Source organism: Fomitopsis serialis, assembly GCF_022376445.1.
Source record: "Fomitopsis serialis strain Sig1Antser10 chromosome Unknown B0H18scaffold_126, whole genome shotgun sequence".
In the NCBI taxonomy this organism is placed as follows: Eukaryota; Fungi; Basidiomycota; class Agaricomycetes; order Polyporales; family Fomitopsidaceae; genus Fomitopsis; species Fomitopsis serialis.
Genome location: NW_025955086.1, coordinates 96,320 through 121,781, shown reverse-complemented (window position 1 = coordinate 121,781; position 25,462 = coordinate 96,320). Strand labels below are relative to the sequence as shown.

Below are 25,462 nucleotides of genomic sequence, written 5' to 3'. Positions count from 1 at the left end.
CTTGTAAAGACCACTTAAGCTATCTAGGTTTTTCCTGATGAACTGGTAGGTGTCTCCTTCCTCCCGAAGATCTATACAAAGGTGGAGGAGACCCACGCTGTCGTGATCACACCGAAGAGGTCATCAATACATTCGATGCTGACGAAGTCTGGATTGCATGGGGAATCGACGCGAACATCATAGTATGTCAAGATGATCCAATGTTACAATGATTATGTTAACATCTGCCGTTTTAAGCTGTTCACGACGTACTTCCCCCGTGCCGACATCTACGAACTCCTCACCCCTGATCTCCTCCACCAACTCATCAAGGGGACCTTCAAAGACCACCTCGTCGACTGGGTGGAGCAGTATCTTTACCTCGTGCATCCCAAAGTCAAAGCTCGTCGAAGAATGGATGATATAGACCGCAGGTGAGAGCTTCCTAATGTCATCTACCTATCAAATTGCTGATACTATCACTTATCCGAAGGATTGCCGCTGCGCCTCAATTCCCAGGACTTCGCCACTTTCCCGAAGGACATAACTTCAAGCAGTGGACTGGAAACGACTCGAAGGCCTTAATGAAGGTGAGTAAATTGATGCCCTATTCCGACGTCGTTCCGAGAATACAATCTAATGTCCTTGTGTCACGGAAGGTCTACCTTCCCGCCATACAAGGTCATGTGCCGGACAATATGGTTCGCTGCTTTGCGGCATACCTAGACTTCTGTTATCTGGCTCGACGGTCCGCTCATGATGAAGGTTCTCTCGCGGCGATGCAAGAAGCCTTAGATCGCTTCCACCGATATCGTGTCATATTCGAGACTGTTGGCGTACACCCTGAGGGTTTCTCGCTGCCACGACAACATGCCCTCGTCCACTACATTACTGGCATTCGACTTTTTGGTTCGCCCAATGGTATATGCTCGTCGATCACCGAATCTAAACACATCCGTGTGGTCAAGCAGCCATGGCGACGATCGAGTAGGAATAACGCTCTGCTCGAAATGCTTTGCACCAACCAACGCCTCGACAAGCTCAGTGCCGCGCGGTCAGTCTTTGCCAACCGGCACATGCTTGACGGCGACGTCCTCACGGACGCGATGAACGTGGCTTTTGTAACCGAAGATCAGTTCGCTCTTGACAACATCGATGAGCCGGAGGAATAAGCGATGGACGTAAATGGTGCTGTGGAGGGTGTCGTCGAGCTTCCAATGCGACAAGGTAAGTTGAATTCACTCACTTAGTGCAGCTGTGTATTATACTCATACGAGTCTAGTCTATATGCGCCGTGTTGAGGAGCTTGCTGCCGAGTACAAACAGCCAGACCTTCTCGTTTTGCTCCGCCGCTTTCTCTTCGACCAACTGTATGCCACAGATGAAATTGACTCAAGCATGGTGGACCTATCAGAATGTCCGCAATTCCTCGGGAAGATCGCCGTGTAACGGTCAGTGAATGCTACGTTCTTCGCGCCAAGCGAACTCTCTGGTGATCGTGGCATGCACCGGGAGCTCATTCGGTGCAACCCTTCTTGGCGCGGCAACCCGCGTTACGATACAGTCCTCATTGGTGTTGACGCGGATGAGCCCGGCATGAATGGGATGGCTGTCAGTCGGGTCATGGGGCTGATGGCGGTCACATACAGTGGTATACGCTATCCGTGCGCACTGATTGATTGGTTCGACGTCTTAGAGGATCCAAGCGATGTGATTGGCATGTACGTTGTTCAGCCCGAGCTCGATGATGATGAACAGCAGGTATTGTCTATTGTACATTTAGATAGTCTATTTCGTGCTGTTCACCTGATGCCACTGTATGGAGATGCTTCGATACCAGTCGACTTTCATTTCTTGTATAGCCTAGATGCATTTGAATCATTCTATGTAAATAAGTACAGTGACTACCATTCACACGAAACTATATTTTAGTCTTCGTCACTGTTATTTGCATTGATTTGGATCTGTCTGAACCCATCTGAACCTGTCTGATTCCTGAACCTGTCTGAACCTGTCTGAACCTGTCTGACAGAGTCTGACACCTGAAATGCCCTGATGCTCTGAGTGGTGCATCTCAGATGGGCAGATTGTCAGGACTTGCCCAATTTGCTGATGCTCCTCCATGTCCCGAGGCTGTTGCACGCGGGTTGCACGACTCGGAGACCAGTCCAGGTTGCTTGTCACCCACGCAAAGTCAAGCAAATAGTCCCAAAATCGATCTTGCATGTCATTGGATGACAGGTGTGTCTCGTAGTGCGATTGGGAGAGGTCAATGTGGCTGCTGGTGTCGCATTCGAAGTGGTGGCATCCCGTGGAAAGCAGCGCGGCACCAGGCGTACACTCTCGATGCGAACTTGTGACGCCCGATGCTGTTTGAACTTGCTGTTGGGCGCGTCCTCAGGCGGCGTGTTGGGGCCATGTTTTACATGAGTACTTGACTTCGCTGTCGTGACCGCTGGGCAGCGTCAGGCATAAGCTGGCAGCTGGCACTGGCAAGCCGTAGGGAGCGATAAGTCCCACAGAAGCCTGCCCTAAAGTTCCCACCGCCACGTCAACAGTGCGACAGTGTTTCTATCCTAATACCCACCATACTGTTGTGCATCCTACCTCTTCACCACATCACCCAGCTGTACCCCAGTTATTCTGCATGCCTAGCGCAGTGGTGTGTTGATAAATCACCTGCCATGCTCGCCCTTGCGAGTTATGCTCGGAACTTCGGTGTGCGAAGTGTATCAGTGTATCAGGACTGACGGCACGTTTGCAGCATCCCGCCCGACCAGTAACACCTCATCTTCGCTGAGAAGCAGCTCGACCGGGCAGCGCATACACAGGAGGTAGCCAAATGAGCGTGTAGGAGGGTGGGCAAATCGGTGGGCACAGGGCACGGTGCTGTAGCACATAACGCGCACAACGGGTGAGGGTGATTGCCCATAAGGGTGAGTGCACATATACGCGAGCGAGCTCCCTAACGGCAAAGACAGGACGCAGCGGCGCTGTGCAGCACGACGCGCACAGCGACCGCGAGCACCCAGAGCCAATGCTCTGCGTGCAGGCACGGCCGACGGACGGACAGTGGACGAGCGGCGGACAAGTGGACGAGCGGCGGGAGAGCAGCGGGCTGGCGACAACACACACGCCGACCGGAAGTGTGCTGGGCTATGCCCAGCACGCAGACACGGCCGGCGAACGCATACACAGACGGAAACATGGGCACGTGAGTAGGCGGGCAAGCGGAAGCATAGGTGGGTGAGAGGACGGGCAACAGAGAGTGCAGGCGGGCAGGTAGACGAGCAGGCAGGCAGGTGAGTGACAGCACACGCGCGAACCAACCGAATAGGCTGGGACAGTGCACGTCACCACTTACAACACACACCCCCAAGATTCGCTGACAAGCGGGCGAGTGGGCAGATAGGCAGACTTGCAGACAACGCACCGCAGGACAGCATGTGAGCGTGACTAACGAATGGACGCCGCACGCTGTAGATCGTGTGTGAGGAGCGGGGATGTGCGAACATGAGCGAGCAGAGAGGACGGGAGGATGGCGGGTGCAGGCAACAAGCCGAAAGCCGCACAGGTACCAGCGAGGTACTTCAACCTGCCGTCCACCACCAACTGGCGGTGGATTTCTGGGTGCGTCAGTGACACACCGCACTGCATGTCCACCCTCGCATTTGTCATCTTATGTCAGTGGCTCAGTAACTGTGATGTATGCGTACGATGTATATCAGAATCTGTACTATCTGGCATTCGAATATATTTCCTTTTGATACACTAATGTGTCTGTTCGTGTCTGAGGGTCCTAATTGGTGAATGCTCTGTTGGGTCTAACAGTGTCTAAATGTGTCTTGTGTTAGACATGAATCTACTAACTCAACTAATCGTGCCTGAATCATCTAAGCCGCCTAACTGTCTGTATAGGGCATTTTAGATGACATTAGACAAACACATGGATTTGCTGATCTGAGGTTTGTAGGGGAGGAGGGGAGAGGCCTGTGCCGGGGGCGTCCTAGGCGGTATAGTAAGAGAATAGGGTCTCTGTCCCGGACGGGGATGGTGGTGGAGCTTGGCAGAGCTTGAGGAGACGGTGTCTCTCAAGTACCACTTGAGGGTGGATTGGCATGTGTCGAAGCGGATGTCGTTGGGAGCAGTTTCCCGGCTGCTCTGCTCAACAGCCGAACGGTGTGGGCCTTACAGCGCATGTTTGTTTCATCCCTTGTGGGTGTTACAAGTCGCCATGTTACGTACATTTCATTTCTCTTACTTGTTATCTCTAACCACCTCACGTGCATGAGCACCGGTTATGTACTGTACTGCACCCGGACTATCATGTGATAGCTGACTCTTGCTGACTCGTTTCTTCATCATGTTCATCAATCCCTTCGTCAGTGATTACGCATCCTGACTCATGCTTACTGTACATCTTGACTCAGACTCCTCCCCTTGTATATATACCTGTACAGTAGAGGTCGGACTCTTCAGTTCGACCTGGTTAGCAATCGACGCTAGCTTTCTCATACCGCTACTGCTTTGGAACTCGACTAGGACGAAGGGACTCGAGTCCTTCCTAGGTCTAAGAACAGAACTCTCCTTCGAAGTTAGTAGCCTTGTCAAGCTTGCGGCTTGTAGTGTTCCACTCGCCCAGCTTCGCGTAACAGCGGGACCACGAGGAGGTCTGCGCAGGGCATCGTCGACAACGACGACGCCCTCCCGGGGGTATAGTAGTAATGTTCTGCTGTAGTGACCGCTCAATGTCAGACCCGTTGGACGCGAAAGGATTCGGAAAGAACGGGTAGATCGTCGCATTGTTGAGGAGCTGAACAACTTCGAGGTGCATCTTGGTGAGTGATTCGGCATCATCCCGAGAGCCACGGGCGATCGCAGCAATGATGATAGGAGGTACCGTGACCTTGTGCAAAGGGATTGTCAAGACATAGAAGCTAGCAATCACACGGCGATGGACAAATGTGTCAGTATGATCACACCAAGGACATCTGTGAGACTCGGACATACCTTATCTGCTCTGTCTAGCTTCGCTTAAAGACCTCGTCTAGGTCGTCGGACTCGGAGACCTCGATGATACCGCTGGCAGCACCCAGAATGACACAGGTGCTATCCTTTGATTCTTGCCAGATCGAGAGTGCCGCCTCCAATGATGTATCGTCCCAGGCAAGGGCAACTGGGCCATCATAATCCAGCTGTTGAAGCACAGATGCGGCAGTGTCTATGTCACTTGCCGCGAATCCAGGAAGAAACCAAGAGTTTCACTCTCCACCGACTATCGAAGCGAATGAGAGCTGCACAGGACGGAGTACTAGTAGTATTGGATTCATATGCTCCGGAATGCAGGTCCTCCGAAGTGGTGTTGAAACACCTTGTACCCCCGTGGAGAGATCGTTGCGAGATGGTTGACAACGTCCATGAAGATGCGTGGATATACCATGCCATGTAGTGATTTGCCTCTGTATACGGGTCACTTTCGTGACTATGGCCTCTACACATCCAAGGAGTACGTCATAGTCACGATAGTGCCCGGCTACGACACCCTGACTGAATCTGAGCGATGGCGAGCGACCATCATCCTATGAACTTTGCATCAATAAGGCTCCTTTGAACGCTGAACACAGCAACTCACCGTCTCGACTAGTTGACGAAGGCCCTTATATTTGAGGTACAGCTCCCCTAGGTCTTGGCAGCGATAAATGATCATCGGGACAAACTTCATTTTTTCTTCGTCCGGCATAGGTCGATTCAGCCGAACTTGGTATGCATGGACACTGTACAGTCCTAAACACGCGAGGCAGGGAGGTGGTTCCTCGTCATCCCCTAAGACGGTCACAAAAATGTGGCAATTGGTAGCAAAGACCGCCCCGACATCCCTCCGGTTCACCCAGTGATAGAGTGTTTGTTCATGGCGGGGCACCATCTGCCGTCGCCTGTCCGATAGCAAGGCCCAGCATGCTTTCTTCTTTTTGAGTCTGAAGAGTTCCTGTGCGATGTTCATGCGGGAAGGTGCGCTGCCCCCAGGTGTGCTCGTTCGATGAAGATCGCATGCTACCTTCTTGTTGGACTTGTGCGTCAGGCCTGGACACGGGAGCTTTCGGATAGGCGAGCCCACTCAGCGGATATGCCAATGAGACCTGGCTAACCGACGATGCACAAGCCGCGGGCTCATTGGCACACCGACGTCGGCCGATGGGCGTCGTCTGGGCTTGGTGCTGGGACAGCCGGCGGTCGGCTGGTACGATAGTCATTGGATCGGCCGATGGCCTATTAAGCGTTGACGGTACTAATGTGTACATATGGCGCCTCTATCCCTTACTATGAGCATTGGCGATCCTCCCCGGCTGAACCCATGCGCATCGGGTGTTTGAGGGCTGTATATTTATGGCGTGCCGCGGCGTCCCCCCTTCTCAGATCTACCCGTGCGCAAACGACGTTCGTACACAGAATCATTATTGAGCATTGAAGGTCGGATAAACCGAGTACCATCGGCAATCCGGCATTGGCCGATCAACCTCTTGTGCTGAGGTGACCACGGGTGCATCCGAGATGGGCAGGCTCGATTAGAATTAGCAGCCCAAGTGGGCACGCTCAAAACTCATAAGAGAGCATGCCTCGCAGGCCACCGAACACGGCCGAGCGCAGCCGCAGTGTTGATCGACCGCCCAACGTCGGCTATGCCAATGGTCCTCGGGGAGCGGGCGTCGGCTAGTTGCGATGTCATTCGCTAGCCGACATTGGCTGCGCCAGTGCGAAATGGCGCAGCCAATGTCACGTTGGTGGCCGGCGCTTTCTCACTGCCCGTTTTGAACGGGCTTCGTCGTGCTGCGAACAGAGCGTGTGACCGATTGCGATGGGGACGTAACCGAGACAGGGCCCGCGTTGCCGCAGGCGGTGACGGCGGGCGGCGGGGCGATCCACAGCGCAGCGAGGGAGCGCCCATTTGGCGCCCCAGCCATCCCGCGAGCGATCCGCCGCCCCGCCGGTGTTTTACTGCCTGTGGGCCGATGTTTGCCGCACCAATGGCATTCCAGTTTGCGCGATCCCGCGCAAAGAATGGCGGGTTCGACTCCCCGCGAGCACCGCGCGGCCGCGCAGTGCAATGCGCCGCAACCGCGCGCAATTTGAAACCCTTGATTTTCCCGTGGATCCATCATACCTGTCGATCGGGAAACACGTAATCGTGAGTACCCTGGGGCTGCGCGCCTCCTCATTCTACCACTTAAACTTGCAGGGCGACCGCCGCTTCTCCCACGTCCCCAACGCAACATCTCGCCCGTGACCGACTCCTCGAGCTCAGCCCCCGCCTCCCCTCGTCTTGCCCCACGCGGCGCTCGTATCCGTCCATCGCTCCACCCCGTCTCGCACGATACCGCCCCGCTTTCCGCCCGCTTGCTCTGGCCGCCGCCACTTCGATAGCTCCTGCGGCCGGCCACGCCGACACCCCAGGGACTCCCGCCACTGACGTCGCTCACTCCGCGCGTGGAGTCGCACCGGCTGCGGGCTCTGAGCTCCGCCGAAACCCCGCAATCCGTCGGTCCGCGCGGCGCGCACCCCCGCAATGCCCGCCGCCGCCTGCATACGAGACGGCGGCTCTCCCGTTGGATCCACTTGCGCCGCCTTTCTACGTCCGGCCCAGCGAGGATGCGCCTGCCATGCCCCGCTCGCTCGCGCCTCACGACGCATTGGCTAGCATACGGTGGATCGTCGAGGACATGAAGCCTCACCCGTGGTACGTTGCCTTTTTTTTTTCATTCTAGGTTCCATTACTGAATCTTTCAGGGTGCACTACGAGGCGTACGTGAATCGCACCGGCCTGTTAGTGACGGGCGTCGAAGGTGTCGAGCGCGCCGCAGGGCGCTCCTTTAGTATGGTACATGGCAGTTTGGGGTCGACGGAGCAGCAGGCGATGGACTTAGAGCGGTACGTGGAGGATCTGTTCGAGGAAGACGGGCGGATGTTGTTTGAGGTGGGCGCCGCCCACATTACTATCCCGTAGTACTACTACACACGTTCTGGCTACACCACTACATTATTCAGTGTTTGCGACACTCAGCTCGCTTTCTCCCAGTCGACTTGTCACTTAGGCAATGCGCTCGCTGCGAAAGAAAGCCCGGCCGACCCGGGTAGATGTCTTCATCATGGCCAATCCGCCACGCAATCCGCGCATGAAATGCCCGCCTCTTGCAAGGGCCTGGCGCCGCGCACGTAGACGCGCCCTAGTACAAGCTGCGTACAGCCGCTCGGTTTCTTTTGTAGCCGACGGTCGGCCAATCAACGGATGTGGGTTGTGTACAAAGCGTCGGCCGCCGTCGGCTGGCCCTATACCATTGGTGGTTTCGGCACGTCGGTTACTCTATGATTATAGGGCAAGACGCTGCCTGGTGTGGATAGGCTTGGGTTTCGCGGGACGTGCATTGCTAGCGAACGTCTTCTGTAGTGAGATGTTTGATCGCCCAGACGCAGCATTGCGTAGACACTTTTTCGTAGCACGATGAGTCTTCCCATTCTTGATTTCGTAAGGTACACGCATAGTCAACCACTCCGCACATGCCGAGCACCGTACTGCTAGAATGTCGTTCGCCTTGAACTCGGCATGGGTTCGTCCACACGGACCCTGTCTCGAAACGACTGTAGCTTGCTGTAATTGATTTTGAAAGTCCCATCGTGAACACGATTGCGCAGGCTTTCTGCTTCGACCACGATGATGATGTTTTCGTGCCACGCTTCGACTCTGCCCTGCCTTGACGCGAAGCCTGAAGGGAAGAGTCGGCAGAGTCTGACGCGCTCTCCGTAGACGGTATCCGCTGAGATGATGCGCCTCCTGTGGTACGTCTCACCCTGCTCCTGTTTTCTGGCCCCGCTGATCGGCTTTGGATCGAGCATCCTGGGAGTCCTAATCACCCTCTGACGAGTCAGCGACAGCTTGAGCGAGTGCAGCAGAAGCCCTAGCCTTCGTCGCAGTAGTGGGTGTACATGGAGGCTTTAGTGTAGAGGTCGATGACGTCTTCTCGTGTTTGCGCTTGCCGAGTCGGGTCCCAGACGACGTGGAAGGGAAGGTGGTAGAGTCGACTGATGAAGGTATGATAGCAGGGTCCGAGTCACAGACGTCACCGTCTGTGTCCGTCGCAGCATTTCTGACGGATCCTGAAGATGACCAAGCATCGGTGAGATACAAGGAGACTCAGAACAGGATCATGCACATACCTCGCTAGCATTTTGCAGCGCTTCGGAAAGCCGAAGATACCACTCCATTCGATGCTGGGCTGATGTCGATTGTGTCCATGGTTCTTAATGAAGAAGCTTTGCGGCGATAAGACTATAACAAACGATCCCACATGAGTCGCAGTCTGCCTGTCTCGGGGCATACCAAGAGGGCGAAGGCGACACGATGAGTGATTTTGCGACAAGGTCAGAGCACAGATGACCAGCCACCACTCAAGAAGTTTGATCGTTTTGTTCGGCGGTTTGGCGGCAGCATTCTTAGAGTCGCAGTACGTATAGGTATACGTAGGGAGTGATATGACAAGAACCGTCCAGCGGGAGTTGTGTACGAACAGGGTGAACACGAGTTCTTCAACTTGAATAGGCAGAGCACGACGCGAGTACGGCTGTTCTCTGAGAGTCGTCGGGAGATGAGAATCCAGCCCAGCATTAACCATGTCACCGTTGACCCACTGATCGGAAAGGAGGGATGCCAGGTCTTCGGTGGTCAATAGCACTGGGCTACTAAAGCCGGGGACAGTCGAATCCCAAGCCACACTCGTCCATGTCTCCCTGCGCTTTCCAGTCAGCGAGCATCACGCAGCTTCGATTGCCGTCGGCTACACGGTTGAGCCATGCAGACGCTCGGAGCCACTTCTTGTGTTTCCGCTCTGACGTCTCGAGTTCGCCAGGAGGGCTTCGACCCAAAGTGGGTATCACCCAGAACGTCGGAAGGGAGGTATGTTGAACGAGCCCCACTAAGCCAGGCATCGTTGAGATCTGGCGTAGGCTGCTGACCTGCTCGACAGCACTCATGATATGCTGTAGGGCCTCCTCATCGAGCATAAAGTCATTGTCTTGGACCAAGACAGAGGGTAAGTCTTGGCTGAAACGCACCCCGACCGAGGCGGAAGTGGTAGGTGGCCGCAGCGGAGGTTGAAAGCAAAGAAGTGCATCGACGGTGAGGGATGTTTTCGGAATGAATGTGGATCGCAGGCTCTGCGGGATCGTACGCGCATGATCCCTGGCGTGGCGAACGTGAACCGGAATCCCGTTGCTCCGTGTTTTGCCGATACCGAGCCATTCTTCCGCGTGAAACGACGCGAGGCTGTTGATAGCTGAAGAAGAGGCAGCCGTTTCCTGGCCGCTGGCGCGATCCCCATGGGTAGGCGTGCACGACAAGATATCTGACCCGCCGTCCTCATTGGGCACTGGTAAGACATTCGTATCAAGTTATGGTGGGTGGTACGAATATCGGCAGCATACCGTGGCAAGAGCATTCGCTTGGTTTTCGTATGAATGGAGACCGACAGTCAACAATAGACGGTAGCCTCATGGTAATATCCTCGTCGTTCGCGTCGCTTTGCATCATGCAAGAATCTCAAGACAATGTTGCAGGATAGCAGACGGACGTACGTGCACTTCGTCCTCTGGCAACTTCGTCTTTAGTTCGCCCCCGCCCTTCGTCGTGCATCAATCCCGCCCGCATGGTCATCGCTACTCACCAGGATTCACCGACACCATCATCAGTCATGGAATAAACCACTTGAAACCCGAAGTATGACTTGCCTTTCTCCGCAGCTGCTTGGCCCTGTATGGTAGGTCTTCGTCTACACTGAATCTTCTTCTTTGATATTGACGGATTCGCCGAGCTCCGTGTCATCTATAGAGGAATCGGTGTACCGAAGTTAGCTGCATTTACTAGTAGTACGGCGTGAACTTCACCTAGGATGCTTTCCCCACCGAAAATTGACAGCGACCACAAGGTTGCCTATGTCCGCATGCCGATAGGACATGCGGACACGACAGCCTGTACGGCCACATATGGATCGGAGCTCGGCCGCACCAGGATCGGACATAGGCACCCTATTTGGGCGGGTTATGGCCGCCCAGGATCGGACCTATAAGCGCCTTGTCCGGGTTCCACTGAAACCCGCCCGTATCAGACCTACTCAACTCGATGGGTGTTGCTGGTCTGTGGGATGTACGTGCTTCTTCTTGCAACCTCTAGATGGTGGGAATGTTGACAATCGGGTAGATTCTCCGTCCGGCGGGAGACACGCGTTCTCTTACCCATCTAGCTGTCGTCGACGGCTTCGAGGCCAACCCAGACGGAGTGCGCGGTTTCCGTGTCGGCATTGACGCAAGCATCTGGTTCTATCATGCAGCGCATGGCGGGCGGGCAGGGGAGAACCCCGAACTTCGAACACTGTTCTTCAGATGCACCAGGCTCATGAGTGCCCCATTTCTACCGCTCTTTGTATTCGACGGACCAAAGAGGCCCGAACCAAGCGCGGCAACAGGATCAGTGGGAAAAACCATTGGATGATACAAGGCATGCAAGAGATCATCAACGCATTTGGTTTTGAGTGGTGCATGGTGGGTAGCATCCCTACTACGTTTCAACTCACTGCATATATCAACGCGCTTTGGCTGATAGGCACCTGGAGAAGCGGAGGCAGAGCTCGCTTATTTGAATCACATCGGTGTCATTGACGCTGTGTACACCGACGATGTGGATGCATTCCTTTTTGGAGCGAAGATGATTGTCCGGAAGTGAGTGGTTCTCCCACTAATTTACGTGCATATCGGTCTAGGTAGCAAGTCTGGAAACTGTCTACTCTATCTCTGTTATGAGCTGAGTACTTGCAGTTGGATGCCCTCAGGGAACCATCGCCATAATTTGCGCATGCAAATTCGCAATGTCCCGTTACATTCTTCCCACTTTCATAGTCTCGCCGCAAATACTCACGTGTTTGTGTCGAACCTACCCACTTTCGTATCGCCCATCTCTTATAGCATCCCTAGACCTTGATACTGATGATTTCTGTTTGGTAGTCCAAGCACGACACTGTATGGTAACCGCGCGCATGCCCTCAAAAATAGTGCGGGCGTCGAAGACGGCAATCACGTTGCGACGTACACCTCGCACGCAATACTTACGCACCCCTCAATTGAGCTCACACATGGCGGACTAATCCTCATGGGCATCCTCTGTGGGGGCGACTACCATCCCGCCGGTCTCATCGGGTGTGGTTCCACGATTGCGCACGGGCTCGCACGTTGCGGTTTCGGCGATAGCCTTTACAACGCAGCGCGCACACTACCGCGCTCGGAGCTCCGTGCCTTCCTACGCGTATGGGTCGAGGAAGTGCGCATTGAGCTCCACACAAATGCGCGTGGAATCCTCAGCAAGAGTACACTGCGCTGGCGAAGAAGATCCCTGAGGACTTTCCCGACATCGATGTCCTATTATCGTACACAAACCCTGTCACGTCCGAGTCGGAGGCAGCTTCCAAAGGCCGCGTGCCGAAGATCACGATGCTTGACTGGGAGAAAGAGCCTGACCTAGGAAAGATTGCTGGCTTGTGCGAAATGTACTTCGAATGGGGCGTCAAGGAGACCATCATGAAGCGTTTTCGCACAATCCTTTGGCCTGCTGTAGTGCTGCGGATACTCAGACGCGTCGCGTTGTCGGAGGACATGCGCACTATGTCTCAGGCAGCCCGCTCAGTGTTGCTCCATCCTGCCACCCCTACGAGGAAAGACAAGAATAGGGAGCGCCATGTGCCTGGGACGCCGTCGTCGATTATCACGAAGCATTTCTCCTCGCTCCACCTGAGCTCGCCTAAACGCGCCGGACGTACCGACTGCGACACCGAGGATGAAGGCGACGAAGACAAGCTCATCGTCAAGATCCACTCGTCTCGGCAACATACATCCACAGATAATGTTCTCGAGTATCGTATCGAGGTTGCCCCTGTACATCTCGTTCGACTATCTGAATCCGGGCTGAGGGGTCTCCGTACTGCATTGGCAACGGGGTTGGACAGCGGCTCAAACGTGCTAGAAGGAGACGAATCGGACGGCGTTGTTCAAGGAAAGAAGCGTTTACCGAAACCGCCACCCAATCCTAAGGATCACCTCAGGATCTGGATGCCCGCGTGCATGATACGCATCGCGCGGCCGGACCTTGTGGAGGGATTCGAAAGAATCCAGGAGATGCGTACGACCGAAAAGGTGGCAGTGAACGCTCGTAGCACCGCACGTGGTTCCAAGGTCAAACGGAGCAACGCCTTCGGGTCAAAGGCAAAGGCAGGGAAGGATGTCGCGGTGTTAGGCTTGGAGTACGAAGAAGAGAGTTCAGACGGGTCTCCGACTCCAACCAGACCGACGCCAAACGCCTGCGCCGCCAAGGGAAAACCAGCTATCATGGCTCCAGTCCCTGAACAAACCGGCAGCATCAAGGTGTTCTCCGGAGTCGTTGAACAGCCCGTGCGTATGAGCAGTAAACCAAACAAGGCGAAGTCAACCACCATCAGCACCCCCGACAGTGACATCGACGACGACAGACAGGCGTCTGCGGTATTATTCGCAGCCGATAGTGCGAATCGGAACATTCGTCGTCTGCATGCAAAGCGATCGTGGACCCGCGGCCAGTCTCCGGCCGGCACGCACAATGACCCAGCTAACGACGACGGGCCACTCCAGAAATCCCCCCGCAAATCTCAGAAGCATACATCGCCACGTAAACAGGGCACATCACGGCCGAGGTCCCTCATATCCGTCTCATCGTCCAGTGAAGGTGATCAGTTTGCAGTTGTGTCCTTTCCCCTCGGGCCGTCGCCAGTGCGCCAGCCTCCTGCCACGAAAGCGCCATCCTCATCGCCGTCGCGGCGCAAACACTTCTCTGATGTGTCGACGATATCTATATCAAGTGACTCGGAGCCGGAGAACGCTCGAAAGCCCAAGACAGCCTCACCCCTGCTGGTGAGACATACAGAAGTGACAGCGCCGAAAGCGTCAGTAGGCCACACTGGTACGTCGGCGAGATCTAGAACGAGACCCACTGGGAGACCCTTGGTACGAGAACGAGTAGTAGCGGATCCTAACGAAATCATCGATCTTACGTGATACACGGCCAGCTCTACACTCGTGTAACCAGTAGTCTGTCGAGTTACGATAGTATAATCCGAATAAACTAACTTCTTGCTACACATATGCATCCATCGCCGAAAGTGCATCCTAGCGACCGTTAACGAGCTTGAATCATAATGCTTGACTTCCTTATCATTTTTGTCTGTGTGATGCACAGATTGTCGGTCATTATCTCGGACTCCTTGACCAAGTTGGGGCCTGAAAATATGCTACCCAAGGCTCCATGACAGCGGTAGCGCCATTCGTCCGACGCACTGTTAGCCGGTCAGACATGGTAAGATATAATGATTTAGCCAGATGTTCGTCGTGAACGTTGTCCGCCTGAGACATTGTTGCTCCCTGCGCAGGTCGACGAGCCTACTATGATCACATATCCACGACCGACTGTTAGGAGCCTGTTGGATCCCAACAGTCGGATGGCACTCGAGACGCACTATCTTAGGCAGGCCTAAGCTATTTCGAATAATGTAAGGACTGGGACTGGCCACAAGCAAGGTGCCTGCGGGCATGTAGTACTAGTAATCTCCCTAAGCAGACGTAGACAATCCCTTCAACATTCGTGCCTCAGAATCTCCTTGCCTGACCGTAGTAGGCACTTAATGTAGAACACGACGTAATACATGTGTTTAGGCCGAGCCAAGGAGCATGCCCGTAGGAGCAGCGGATGGGGACAGGAGTACATGGTCCCGTCAACCATAGGGCGACGACGCGGAAAGACTGAGTAATCGCGGCAATGGTCAAGACATGGCTGTCATGTACCATCGAGACAGCTACACTGGTGCAGCATCGACAGGGAAACCGAATGTTTTCGGACGCCAGGTGATTACAATAATAATACAATTCAACGCACGCAGTCTAGTCATACCACCGCTCACGCAGTCGCTCCTTCCTCACCATGAATTTCGTGATGACGATGGCGAGTGCTAGCCCGGCCACAGTCAAGACAAGCTGAACCTTGTTGAAGCTCTCACTCAGCACGACGAACGCATATGACGGTGCAATTCGCGTGACGACAATGTCGCACGGTTACCTGGAACCTTGCCGAGGGATGCAATGTGCCTATGGAGAGGTTGTCTTCGCCGGGAGCGAAGCCAAACGTCCAGGTGATGTTGGTTATATGCTTGTCGGTGGAGTCGACCTCGGACGAGGTTCTGTGTCCGGAGAATCGACGCTGGCCGGAAGCACCGTTACGAAGGGAGAAGATGGATGGGACGAGTTGACAGAGGCTTCCTTGATTTCTTCCGTTTCGAAGATAGACGTGCGCCTGGCTCTGTGCTCAGTATGATAGGTACCATAGGTTGCGAAACTGCACGAACTCATCTAGCATGACGACGGGTTCTTGGGAGCCGCTGCGGAGCAAGTACACTTCAATGACGGGCCAGGCAATGATGTCGAATCCATCAGCAGATACCAGCACGCCTCTTGCATGTTCGCCCGCCAGCGCGTCCACATGGAAGAGGGTCATGCCCACAAGACACTTCAATCGTCCCATAGGTCAGCGCCAGCTCCAGCCATCAGCTCCGAGACACGCTGCCCGCCTTCCTCTGAGTGACCAACACGACCTGCGGCGCATCTCCATCGCCCACCGTTCACCGCGCCGTCCGCAGAGTCGATGCCATACAGCTTCCGGTGCGTCATCGCGGCGAGGACGATTTGCGGAATCCGAACACGAAGATCTGTGCGGAGTTATTGCGGAAGTCTATCAGGGTTCCGGTTAACGACGTACCTGCGCGTCGGACGATTCTCAGACGAGACGGTTGCCAAACGACTCTTCCTCGTGTGCCACATGGGAGGTGGGAAGCACCTCCGGCTTCATCGAGACGTTTGTGCCGAAGCCGGCCCTGCGAACGACGCGATGAACGACACACGGTTGTAGTAAAGGGACTCGTGACGGAGGCCGCGCGGGACTGGGTGCGGGCCATGGGGGCACCCGAGTGGGCGGGGAGATGGAAGCCTGCGCCATTGCGGCGTTGTGGCGGTTGCAAAAACTCTTGAAAATGGTGGCCTTCATGACGAACTCAATCCGGTCGAGAGGGACGAACCAGACGATGTCCTGCAGACGCGTAGGTTAGAAGGTGTCGAGGACCATGATATGATCGAAGACGTAACCAGACCCAAACGGCACTTATCGACCCTGCCTACCATACAAACCTGAGCAGACCGCGACCAGACATCGTCGGGACTGACGCACCGGGAGGACCATACATGAGAGAACCCTTCGGAGGCTTGATGCCAGGCGCCTTGAGCCCGTCCGCTCGCTCCACGAGCAGGACAATCGCCTCAATTAGCCCCTCGATCTGCTTCTCCAGCCCTCGATGTCAGCGTAGGTCCCGCCGGCCGCCCATCCACCTCTATCGCCCTTCACCCGCGAGCTGCCGGGAGCGTGTCAGGCACCAGATACGAATCCTTATTGGTGCCAACGGGATCGCCGGGTCTGAGATTCTCGGGCGGGACGAGGTCGGTGAGCGGGAAGAAGACGGTTTGTTGTGTCGAGGGCTTGATGACGGCGAATCTCCCCTTGCGCATAGAGTCAAGGTCTCGGTTCGCGCTGCCGTCCTCAGTTTCAGAATTCACGTCCAGAATCTGCTTCTGTTAGCTGGTAGCCTTACTAAGGTGACTGAGCGGGCGTACCTCGACTATATTCGCCACAAGGTAAGGCAAGACCTTGTCCTGCGTGATCTTCTCCCCATTGTCCCGAATCTTCTCCTTCGTGGCATTCTGCTCTTGTTGCAGACGTAACGTCTCCGAGGGCATCACCTGCAGGTTCCCTGGGCGTCGGGCTCTACACGCGAAATCTGTGTGGACGGACCTTCAAGTCATTGTCGGTGAGCCGAACTCGTGTACGGATGCTCAAAGATATGATCTCCTCGGGGATGTCCTCCCATGTCTCTTCAGCAGGCCGGTCCGGAGTAACGTCCACAGCGTCCTGCGGTGCTTCTGAGGACGATGGTGTGAACTCTGGTGCCTTCTCATTGCTGCTGCCTGGCGGCGGGTTTAGAGATTGTGTCGAAGCCATGATGGTAAGGAGAGAAGGTGAAGGGCGGCCGTCGCAAAGGATTGATCGTGAGGGAAGCAAGGAGGAGCGGAGGAGACGTGTACGGGACGTGCGTTCAGAGTAACGGGGCACGTGTCCCTGGTTTGCTGCCACTCCCGTTACGAAGGGGTGAATGTCGTGGTCGCCAACGCCGTCTTGCGCGCGACGATCCCGTCGGCCGCTGTTACACGGATGTGCCGCCTGCCAAGAAGCAGAAACTGCGAGACGACTACCACCGGCTTTACCGCGTGCGGTCACCGCTCCTCAACTGCCTACACCTGCTCGCCTTGCTCATCGCCTGCCTACACCTGCTCGCTTACCCTCTCGTTCGGCGGTCCTCGCGCGAAGAGGACCACTACCCGTTCCTGATAACATCTCAGACGCGTCGTGGCCCGAGCCACGCATGGCAGCCTGCGCGGACGCTGGTGCATGGTGAGCACTACAGTGACACGGAACCGCAGCGTACCCTGACGCTTCTGCAGTCCAAAGCCACGTTGATCCCTGTGGACATACACCATGTCGTCTCACTCACAGCTTTCCCCTCGACGTCTGGGAGTCCGTCCTTGCTTGCCTCTGGAACGGCCACCGCTCGCCCGCTTTCTTTCCCCGTCGTTCGGCACTCCGTCCCCAACAATGTCCGCACCGCCCACTCACCCAGCTATTCCGAGAACTGCCGCTTCGCAAGCTTCACAAAACGGGTGATGGACTCGCACGTGGCGCTCTCGATGCGATCCTCCACATGTCGCTGAACCTCGCGCGCGATGCTCCCCGCGATCCCGGCTGCACGAGATTGAGAGCCTGAGGATCAACTTTGGCGGGGTATGTTCGAGACGGACAAGGATGCGCAGGAGATACTCCTCACCTACTTCCACCTCCTCAAGTTTCTCCGCATAAAGAACATCTGCTTCGACGGGATGGACCTCTGGTGCGTCCTATGCGCGTGCTCCAAGCTTCGCGGGCTCACTCTGTGCCCTGCGATCGTTGTTATTACCGGATTTTACGCCGGACCTGGCTGCTATAGCCCCGCTGCACCATGACGGGCTCTTGGCCTTGCGCAACCTCGAGTAGGATGGAGGCTCGGCGCGAAATACGTCCCTAGCCTGTTCAGGGCAGGTGGTCCGTCCCTCCACCACCTTTCGTTCGCCTGATCTGGGCGGTTCTCGTTCAGAAACAGTCGGTCCTCGATTCCACACACACACCCCACACCGTAAGTGTATAGGAATTCAACCTTGAGCGAGAATGTCCTCACGGACATTGGCTCTGCAGATTCCCTCCCGAGTCCATGCTCCCTTTCGCCGCCCACACTCCATCGCTGTACGCCAACACACACGCCGGTCACCTGCTTACCCGGTGCTTGTCCACCCGCTTCGCCCTCGCTGACTGTCTCCTTTCTCCTTCACTCACGATCTTGCTCGATGCGCCCCTACTATCTCTTGCGCACATCTCGCTCGTCAGCCATCTCTCTCGCCGCCGTTGGCCACGAAGGAGTACGAGATGACTCTCGTGCGTATTCCCGCGCGCCCTTCACACCGGCGCGCTACGCGTCCGCCCTCGTCCTATGTGTCTGCTTTCCCGCACGCTGCATCTGCTCGCCCGCATCGCAACCCTCGTGCTCTACGTCCTCACCCACGCCATCGCTCATGCGCTCTAGTAGAATCCCTTCCCAGTGCCTTGCGGCCGTCCGCACGCCTTGGCCACGCGACGACGCATGGTTTCTTCCGCACCGGCGACTTGCAAGTTGTGTGGAAGGCTGCGTGGCGACCCCAAAGAGTCCGAGTACAGTATGTCCACAAGCACCCCGAATAAACTATTCCGGCGCGCGTTGAAACACTGTACAGAGGACATCCAACCGGCTGCACAGAGGCGGTCATTGCGCAACATCGACCAATTGCAATCTCATCGCACGGCTATGGGCACACACTTTCCATCGCCTCCTCAAGTCCTTTCGGCAGGCCGTCCCGCCACCAAACAACTCCCCGGCTGCTCTGGAATATCCACAGGTGAATGACATAGTGAACCCGATTAGGCACAATGGCTAATCTTCTTTCGCGTGACAGCACTTCATATGCTATGCCTATACCGTCTACTTCTCGAGGAGCACATCCTGTCCGACTTCCGAAGCGGACGGGTTGAAGCCTTTGGCGACTTCTCGCCAGATGGCATACTGCGCGCTCGTTGAGAAGCAGCAGACCGCCGCCTCAACTGCACTCTCCTCCGCTCCTGGGCCCTCGCCGATGACTTTCCTCACCACCCCCACTGGCCCCGACTTCCAGATCAACACGCCCGTCGTCATCAAACGGCGGCGGGAGCTCCGACCGTGCGGAGCTGCGCGCGCCGGGACAGCTTCGACTGTACCTCGCGCTGCGTGTGGTCTCCCTGTAATCTGTAGATACACGATCATACCACTCCCTTCGGACAGCCTCTGATGTCGCCGCGGTTGCATGGTACACTGAGCGTCGCCAATAACTGCCCTTTATGACTCTTAAGCCATGTGTTCGACTGCTCGCCACGACCATGGTCTTGTAGGTTGACTACCAAGAAATGTATGTGTCCCCTTAGTACATGCAGTGCTGAAACAAAACTGAACGCATTCGGTCTCGGCGAAACCCCATTCCATGGCAGTCGGATGTCTGGGGCACACATGCATGGTAGGCTGGGTCGGTAAGTGCCGTTTGGGTCTGGTTACGTCTTCGATCATATGGTCCTCGACACCTTCTAACCTACGCGTCTGCAGGACATCGTCTGGTTCGTCCCTCTCGACCGGATTGAGTTCGTCATGAAGGCCACCATTTTCAAGAGTTTTTGCAACCGCCACAACGCCGCAATGGCGCAGGCTTCCATCTCCCCGCCCACTCGGGTGCCCCCATGGCCCGCACCCAGTCCCGCGCGGCCTCCGTCACGAGTCCCTTTACTACAACCGTGTGTCGTTCATCGCGTCGTTCGCAGGGCCGGCTTCGGCACAAACGTCTCGATGAAGCCGGAGTTGCTTCTCGCGGTCGATGCATGCTAGGATAGTCCAGCATGAAGGCGGTACTCGCGATACTCACGCTCAGTAAGCGGCAAGTGCACGAGAAACACATACGGAGGGACCAGTGTTCACGGATGACCAACAACGTTGTGCGAAGCGTTCGCGTAGTGCTTACATCGTAAGGGCGTGTATGCTTGTAGGGCTCTAAGCCGGGGTTCTTAACAATCAGAAAGGGCGCTCAGCGTGCGCCGTGCTTCACCGTACTGTTCTCGCGGGACGATGTGGTCTACTCCATTCCTCACGACGGTCAGCACCTACTGCACGCAAACGATAGCGAATGATACGACGAATTTCGCCCCATATATGCTCGAGCATCGCGGATATTTACATCGCTAGCGCATCGCCATAGGCTCACCTCGCGTCCGAGGAACGAAATCAAGAGGGAACAGGTGAACACGGACATGCTGAGTGAGTGAGCAACAAATCATATTTCGTGTCACCGCCACTCTCTCGCACAGCCCTGGCCAGTCGGGGGGAGGTTCATGGGTGCGTAGTGAGCCAATTGGCCAAGAGACTGGGTGACTAGTACTTATGAGACACAACCGACGCCGATGTGGACTCCGGAACTCGGCTGCCGGGTGAAAGCAAAGCAACAGTGTAAGCCGCGTCACTGAATATTGAATGCTTGACCCGGCCGTCATCCAAAGCGCGTCGGCCAAAGCGCATCGCGATGCAACACGTCGGCCTCACATGTCTCGCAGACCCCGGACAAACGGGCTGATCCACACCATGAGTCTTAAAAAGCTGTTCATGCCCGGCACACACCCGCTCTCGAGCACCTCCCGGCCTCCAATCTCCGTTTGACTCGATGGCGGATGAGGAGATCAACTTGAATACGTAGTTACAGCACTGTCTGAGGATGATCATGTAGTCTTCCGGTTCTTTCGGGATTTGGGTTGGATTTGGGAATGAGTAATTTTATCTTATCGGTGGTCCGTCCGGGATATCTCGTGAAGATCTCGATCTCGTCGCCAACCAAATCGGGCCGACGACTTTGACTCTAAGTCAGACCCCTCCCCGTCCTTGTCCTCGCCCTCCTCGTCGACAGTAACTTGAATTATGACTTAGACACAAGCTGGGCACTGGTTATCGACACGACTCCATTTGACTGCATCTACCTTGGCATTCTAACCGGGGATCCCGGCCATGCCATCGTGCACCCCATCGAGCCGTAGATTCTTCATCAGGATCCCGTCCGGGTTGCCCCTCTTGAACAGAGCGTAGACAAAGAAGGGAGGGCGATGTGGAGCGTCAGACAAGGATATCCTGAGGCACGAAGGTTAAAGGAATTGTCTACGTCTGCCTGGGGAGACTACCTAAGGCCCTCTAAGGCCTGATTTAACCCGGACAAAATTGAAGGCCTAAGTACGTCCGGACAAAAAGGCCAAAATCTCGGGTTGCCGGATTAGGCCTCCCCACCAATAAATAGGGGTCCTACAGAGAACCTCGCGCTGCATACGGTTAGTCTAGGCTCGTACCCATCCTTTTCTGGCAAACATTTTCAACTCCGTCGTGGCACTCCTCTCGTTCGCGGTTAGTCTCGCACCGGCGGCGGAAAATAGTCTGGACGACAGCGATCAAGCGGCGCACTGGCAGACAATCAACTCGCCTGTAGAGGATGGCGTCAATAAATCCGGAGTTGACCATGGTACGTACATGTGCATGTTCGTTGTATGCTCGTGTGCTCATACTACATATGTGATCATGAATAGATCTTCGCGGCGACAACAGCCTACAGCCATGGCGGAAGCAACTGCAACAGGGGTCAGCGCATCTGGGATCAGCTGCGTGGCGTCAGTTTCGGCCAAACACGGGAGCTCGCAACGAGCGAGCGTCGAGCGGTTCCGCCCGCCGTTTACGACCTCCACTACTAAGTAGCACCATCCCGCGTCGGTCACCGACGTCGTTAGAGGACAGCGGGCACGACGACAGCGAGTAGCTGACGCTGGCATCGAGGTGAGCGCAGGCACACACAAGCGAGCGAGCGAGCTGACCGTGGCCACAGGACGCGGCGACGTGCAGCACAGCACACTCGTCGACCGCCATCGCGCAGGGCTACTGCCCCGCGTGAAAACGCAGCCGACGGATGGACCACGGACACGGGCGCGAGGGAGAGCGGGCGAGCGGGCGAACGGACAAGCGGACGGGCAGGCGGACTGGCGAGGAAGACGGGTGGGCAGACGGGCGGGCAGGAAGACGGGCGGGCAGGAAGATGGGTGAGCAGGAAGACGTACAGACGAACGGGCGATTGGGCAAGCTGACGGCTGGGCAAGCGGACGATTGTGCAAGCGGACGGGTAGGAGAGCGAGCAGACGGGCAAGTGAACAGGCGACAGCACACGCCCACCGCGAGGGCGGCATTTCGAGTTAGTTTTCTGCGAGCCGAAAACACGGATACGGCGCGTGACTTGCACGACGAGCGCGCTGCCAATGGTTCGACCCCGAACAACAGGACTGCCTAGGACACGGCAGACGCAGGACGAGGACATGACAGGCGCAGGACGAGGAGATGATGAGGGACACGCAAAGGAGCTAGAGCAAGAACTGTGCACCAAGAGCGAGAACAGAAGTGCCTCTTCCGTACGCTATGGCTGCCAACTAGCCGTTCACTACCTTCGCCAGTACCTGCGCGGAGCATCTCGACGAACAGTAAGTCCTTTGTTATCCGTCTACTTCTCCGCCCACTCGCCTTGTTCTTTCATTCAAACCATTGTGGGCATGCGAGCCCACACCCGTATCCACTCGCTCGCTCATTCGTGCACTCTTACAATTGCGCAGTGTGCGCCAACTCGTGTGTCCCATTACTGCTCATTTCCTTGTCCGCTCGGCTGCCCGTCTCGATCACAGGCCTCCCGCACTTCTATACTCTGGCTCACGGCCGTGTTCAAGTTCTCACTTACTATGCCGGATAAGAGCATGGTTGACGTGCCGTCTGGGCTCGTCGGGCTGCGGGCAACAAGCTGCACAAGGTGACGCAGGACTTCATGGCGAAACTTCCTCAGGCGCAGACGAACTGCCGCTGGATCACCTTTGACGACAATCTCCGCATGGTCGGTATGCCGGACATGCTGATCTTTGCGACTAGTGGCTGCACCGCGACGACGTATGCGCCGAGCCTCGCAGGAGGGCGCGTACCTCGCGCGCATCCTCGCGCAAGTTGCGAAATGGGACGAGCTGGCTGTGCATTTGCAGGCACTCCAGGAAGCGTTCCCGCCCACTCGTCTGCCAGTGCCCCTATACCCGGGCCACCCCCACCCTCTCATCTTCACGTCCACCTCTAACTTGCAATCATCCTCTGTATATCCTTTATTGCTTGTGCGGACCCTGGTGCCGTGTGAATCGCAGAAGTTATGTCTAAAGCAGAGAGTTGTAGGGATCCCGGATCCCGGATGTAGCCATGTAACACTGTTTTCACATTGCCAACGTACTGCTCCGTTTGTAGTTTTCGGTAGTGTATGGTATCCATATAATATACACTGCTGGCAGCCCAGTGCTCAGCGTTCAGCAGCTGCTGCATGGCCAGACTGGGTCAGTCGTGATACTCGAAATCGTTAGACAAAGAGGTGAATTAGCTGCATCGTGACTCGGACGTCGGTCGCAGCGCGCACGATATCACGTGCACACGCCGCGTCAGCGTCGAACCTTGAAAACGAGCGATGTTCGTGTTGTGCCAACCAGCGCATCCGTACTCTAGCTAGTTCTATCTGCACATATTTTCACAATGCCGCGTTCTAGGAAGACTGCAGATGCACAGAAAGACAGAGGTGAGATTGTTGAATCTCTGGGTCTCAGTGTGCTGACTTCGATCTGGAATCCTGGCTCGTTGGGCTTGCCAGCAATCATGCTAGAATACCTCCTTTCGGCGGATGTTGCACAACGGGTCAAGTCGATCAAACTCATAGATGCAGACCATCGTTCGCCTGTCCTACAGGGACTGACTGATGGAGCCATTGCAATATGTCCGTCATTGAACAGTAAGGGAGATCAGGCTGAGGTCAATTCATCCCATACATAACTGCTCTTCAAGTTACTGATTTGCTCAATAGATCTTGGACCATTTCATCCGCCATGCTATCAATTTACTAGCTAGAGAAACTTGTTCTGAGATCCAGTACAGCATGTTCAAGCACTTGCAGTCCATGCGCCAGGAGTATAAGTCCCAGGGGCTTGCATCACACTGGGGGAAACGGGCTCTGGTAAGAGGTGGTTATCTCGAATGTTTTCATGCACATATCATGATCATATGTGTCAGGTCAATGCTCTCAGAATCAATTCTGATTATGGGCCCTCCATTGATGAGTTGAAGGCAGGAAATGCTTATCTCAACCATCCCATCTCAGTCAAAGTTCTCAACCGCACCCCCACACCAATTCATCGCTATACATGGATGGTGGAAACTCAAAGTGGAAACATGGGTAAATATGCACTGGTGCATGAGTCAACTGGCTATCATACTGTACAGCCCAATGAATCTGTAGTCTTTGTCTCAGACAATGCATGTGAGTCTTCTTTAGTAGGGTCTTAGCATGTTAATGACCTCTTTACTAGATGGCAGACCACCTGAGATTGAATTAGTAGTCATCCGTGATTTAGCCATGGATGCTCCAATCTCTGATGGTTTGTATGACTGGCTGCTGGAGATAGCAGAATTAGCCTGCAGTGAAAGGCGAGATGTCCGTGTATGTCTACATCATTACACAAGTATTGAGTTCACATCTAACAAATTGCCTCATTGATATACAGCCTTCCCATCCAGGGAAAATGGTGCAGGCTGGCTTGAATGGTGGTCCACGCCATGCCCGTGTCCTTGGATGGGCCAAGAGTTACACCAAAGACCTCGGCAAGACAGAGAGGGAAGACCATGATGCGGATGTTATTGGTGCAGCTGGTATAGCTTGGAGGCTCATCAAGTCAGCAGCACCCTATGAAGTTGTGAAGCATGTTGAACAATGCCTTCTCAATGAAGGAATGCCACACATGGCAACACAGAATATTTCAGAGGGTATGTCTTAAATCAGCTCTTTCACTTAATGTATTGCTGACTGACAGCACTTCCAGGTGCAGGATTCACAATCAAGGCTGACAGTGTTGAATACAAGTTTCCCAACATTGAACGCTCTCCACCTGAGGTGTATATGTCCTGTGGATATGCAGCGTGAGTCTTTGTTGACTATGCCATAGGTATATTTTACTGAGCAGCTACTACAGTTGGTCTCATATTGACCCTGCATATGCTAAGTGGGCATTCTCCCTCTGTGTATCACGCACCACAAGCCAGCA

General features: G+C 55.2%; 9 protein-coding genes across 9 annotated transcripts; 6 read left to right on the top strand and 3 right to left on the bottom strand.

Moving 5' to 3' along the window:
- Positions 1 to 192: 192 nt before the first annotated feature.
- On the top strand, positions 193 to 1,151 carry B0H18DRAFT_1124554 (uncharacterized protein; the record flags this gene model as incomplete). Its single annotated transcript, XM_048034881.1, has 3 exons — positions 193 to 413; positions 473 to 569; positions 639 to 1,151. The coding sequence occupies 3 exons, from the start codon at positions 193 to 195 to the stop codon at positions 1,149 to 1,151; spliced, it is 831 nt and encodes a 276-aa protein (XP_047887472.1).
- Positions 1,152 to 1,482: 331 nt separating this feature from the next.
- On the top strand, positions 1,483 to 1,911 carry B0H18DRAFT_885315 (uncharacterized protein; the record flags this gene model as incomplete). Its single annotated transcript, XM_048041067.1, has 1 exon — positions 1,483 to 1,911. The coding sequence occupies one exon, from the start codon at positions 1,483 to 1,485 to the stop codon at positions 1,909 to 1,911; it is 429 nt and encodes a 142-aa protein (XP_047887471.1).
- Positions 1,912 to 5,444: 3,533 nt separating this feature from the next.
- On the bottom strand, positions 5,445 to 6,022 carry B0H18DRAFT_848561 (uncharacterized protein; the record flags this gene model as incomplete). The annotated part of the gene is made up of 2 exons (XM_048039577.1): positions 5,445 to 5,558; positions 5,612 to 6,022. Coding segments are annotated over 2 exons (525 nt in total), but the record flags the coding sequence as incomplete, so codon positions are not given.
- Positions 6,023 to 8,927: 2,905 nt separating this feature from the next.
- B0H18DRAFT_959060 (uncharacterized protein) lies at positions 8,928 to 10,846 on the bottom strand (the record flags this gene model as incomplete). Its single annotated transcript, XM_048042781.1, has 6 exons — positions 8,928 to 9,051; positions 9,187 to 9,298; positions 9,350 to 9,705; positions 9,743 to 10,394; positions 10,450 to 10,544; positions 10,689 to 10,846. The coding sequence occupies 6 exons, from the start codon at positions 10,844 to 10,846 to the stop codon at positions 8,928 to 8,930; spliced, it is 1,497 nt and encodes a 498-aa protein (XP_047887469.1).
- Positions 10,847 to 11,520: 674 nt separating this feature from the next.
- On the top strand, positions 11,521 to 13,715 carry B0H18DRAFT_1124551 (uncharacterized protein; the record flags this gene model as incomplete). The annotated part of the gene is made up of 5 exons (XM_048034880.1): positions 11,521 to 11,562; positions 11,624 to 11,739; positions 12,022 to 12,319; positions 12,376 to 13,567; positions 13,675 to 13,715. The coding sequence occupies 5 exons, from the start codon at positions 11,521 to 11,523 to the stop codon at positions 13,713 to 13,715; spliced, it is 1,689 nt and encodes a 562-aa protein (XP_047887468.1).
- A 1,261-nt stretch (positions 13,716 to 14,976) lies between these two features.
- B0H18DRAFT_1124550 (uncharacterized protein) lies at positions 14,977 to 17,137 on the bottom strand (the record flags this gene model as incomplete). The annotated part of the gene is made up of 12 exons (XM_048034879.1): positions 14,977 to 15,075; positions 15,152 to 15,259; positions 15,313 to 15,385; positions 15,438 to 15,598; positions 15,679 to 15,797; positions 15,877 to 15,962; positions 16,014 to 16,174; positions 16,231 to 16,259; positions 16,313 to 16,424; positions 16,516 to 16,704; positions 16,753 to 16,878; positions 16,931 to 17,137. The coding sequence occupies 12 exons, from the start codon at positions 17,135 to 17,137 to the stop codon at positions 14,977 to 14,979; spliced, it is 1,470 nt and encodes a 489-aa protein (XP_047887467.1).
- An 839-nt stretch (positions 17,138 to 17,976) lies between these two features.
- Positions 17,977 to 20,165, top strand: B0H18DRAFT_1124549 (uncharacterized protein; the record flags this gene model as incomplete). The annotated part of the gene is made up of 5 exons (XM_048034878.1): positions 17,977 to 18,080; positions 18,269 to 18,362; positions 19,108 to 19,155; positions 19,213 to 19,506; positions 19,890 to 20,165. 5 exons carry the CDS (start codon positions 17,977 to 17,979, stop codon positions 20,163 to 20,165), a joined length of 816 nt encoding a protein of 271 aa, XP_047887466.1.
- Positions 20,166 to 23,166: 3,001 nt separating this feature from the next.
- Positions 23,167 to 23,585, top strand: B0H18DRAFT_1124548 (uncharacterized protein; the record flags this gene model as incomplete). Its single annotated transcript, XM_048034877.1, has 3 exons — positions 23,167 to 23,236; positions 23,268 to 23,497; positions 23,556 to 23,585. The coding sequence occupies 3 exons, from the start codon at positions 23,167 to 23,169 to the stop codon at positions 23,583 to 23,585; spliced, it is 330 nt and encodes a 109-aa protein (XP_047887465.1).
- A 1,268-nt stretch (positions 23,586 to 24,853) lies between these two features.
- Positions 24,854 to 25,341, top strand: B0H18DRAFT_885304 (uncharacterized protein; the record flags this gene model as incomplete). Its single annotated transcript, XM_048041066.1, has 2 exons — positions 24,854 to 25,184; positions 25,241 to 25,341. 2 exons carry the CDS (start codon positions 24,854 to 24,856, stop codon positions 25,339 to 25,341), a joined length of 432 nt encoding a protein of 143 aa, XP_047887464.1.
- Between the last annotated feature and the right edge of the window lie 121 nt (positions 25,342 to 25,462).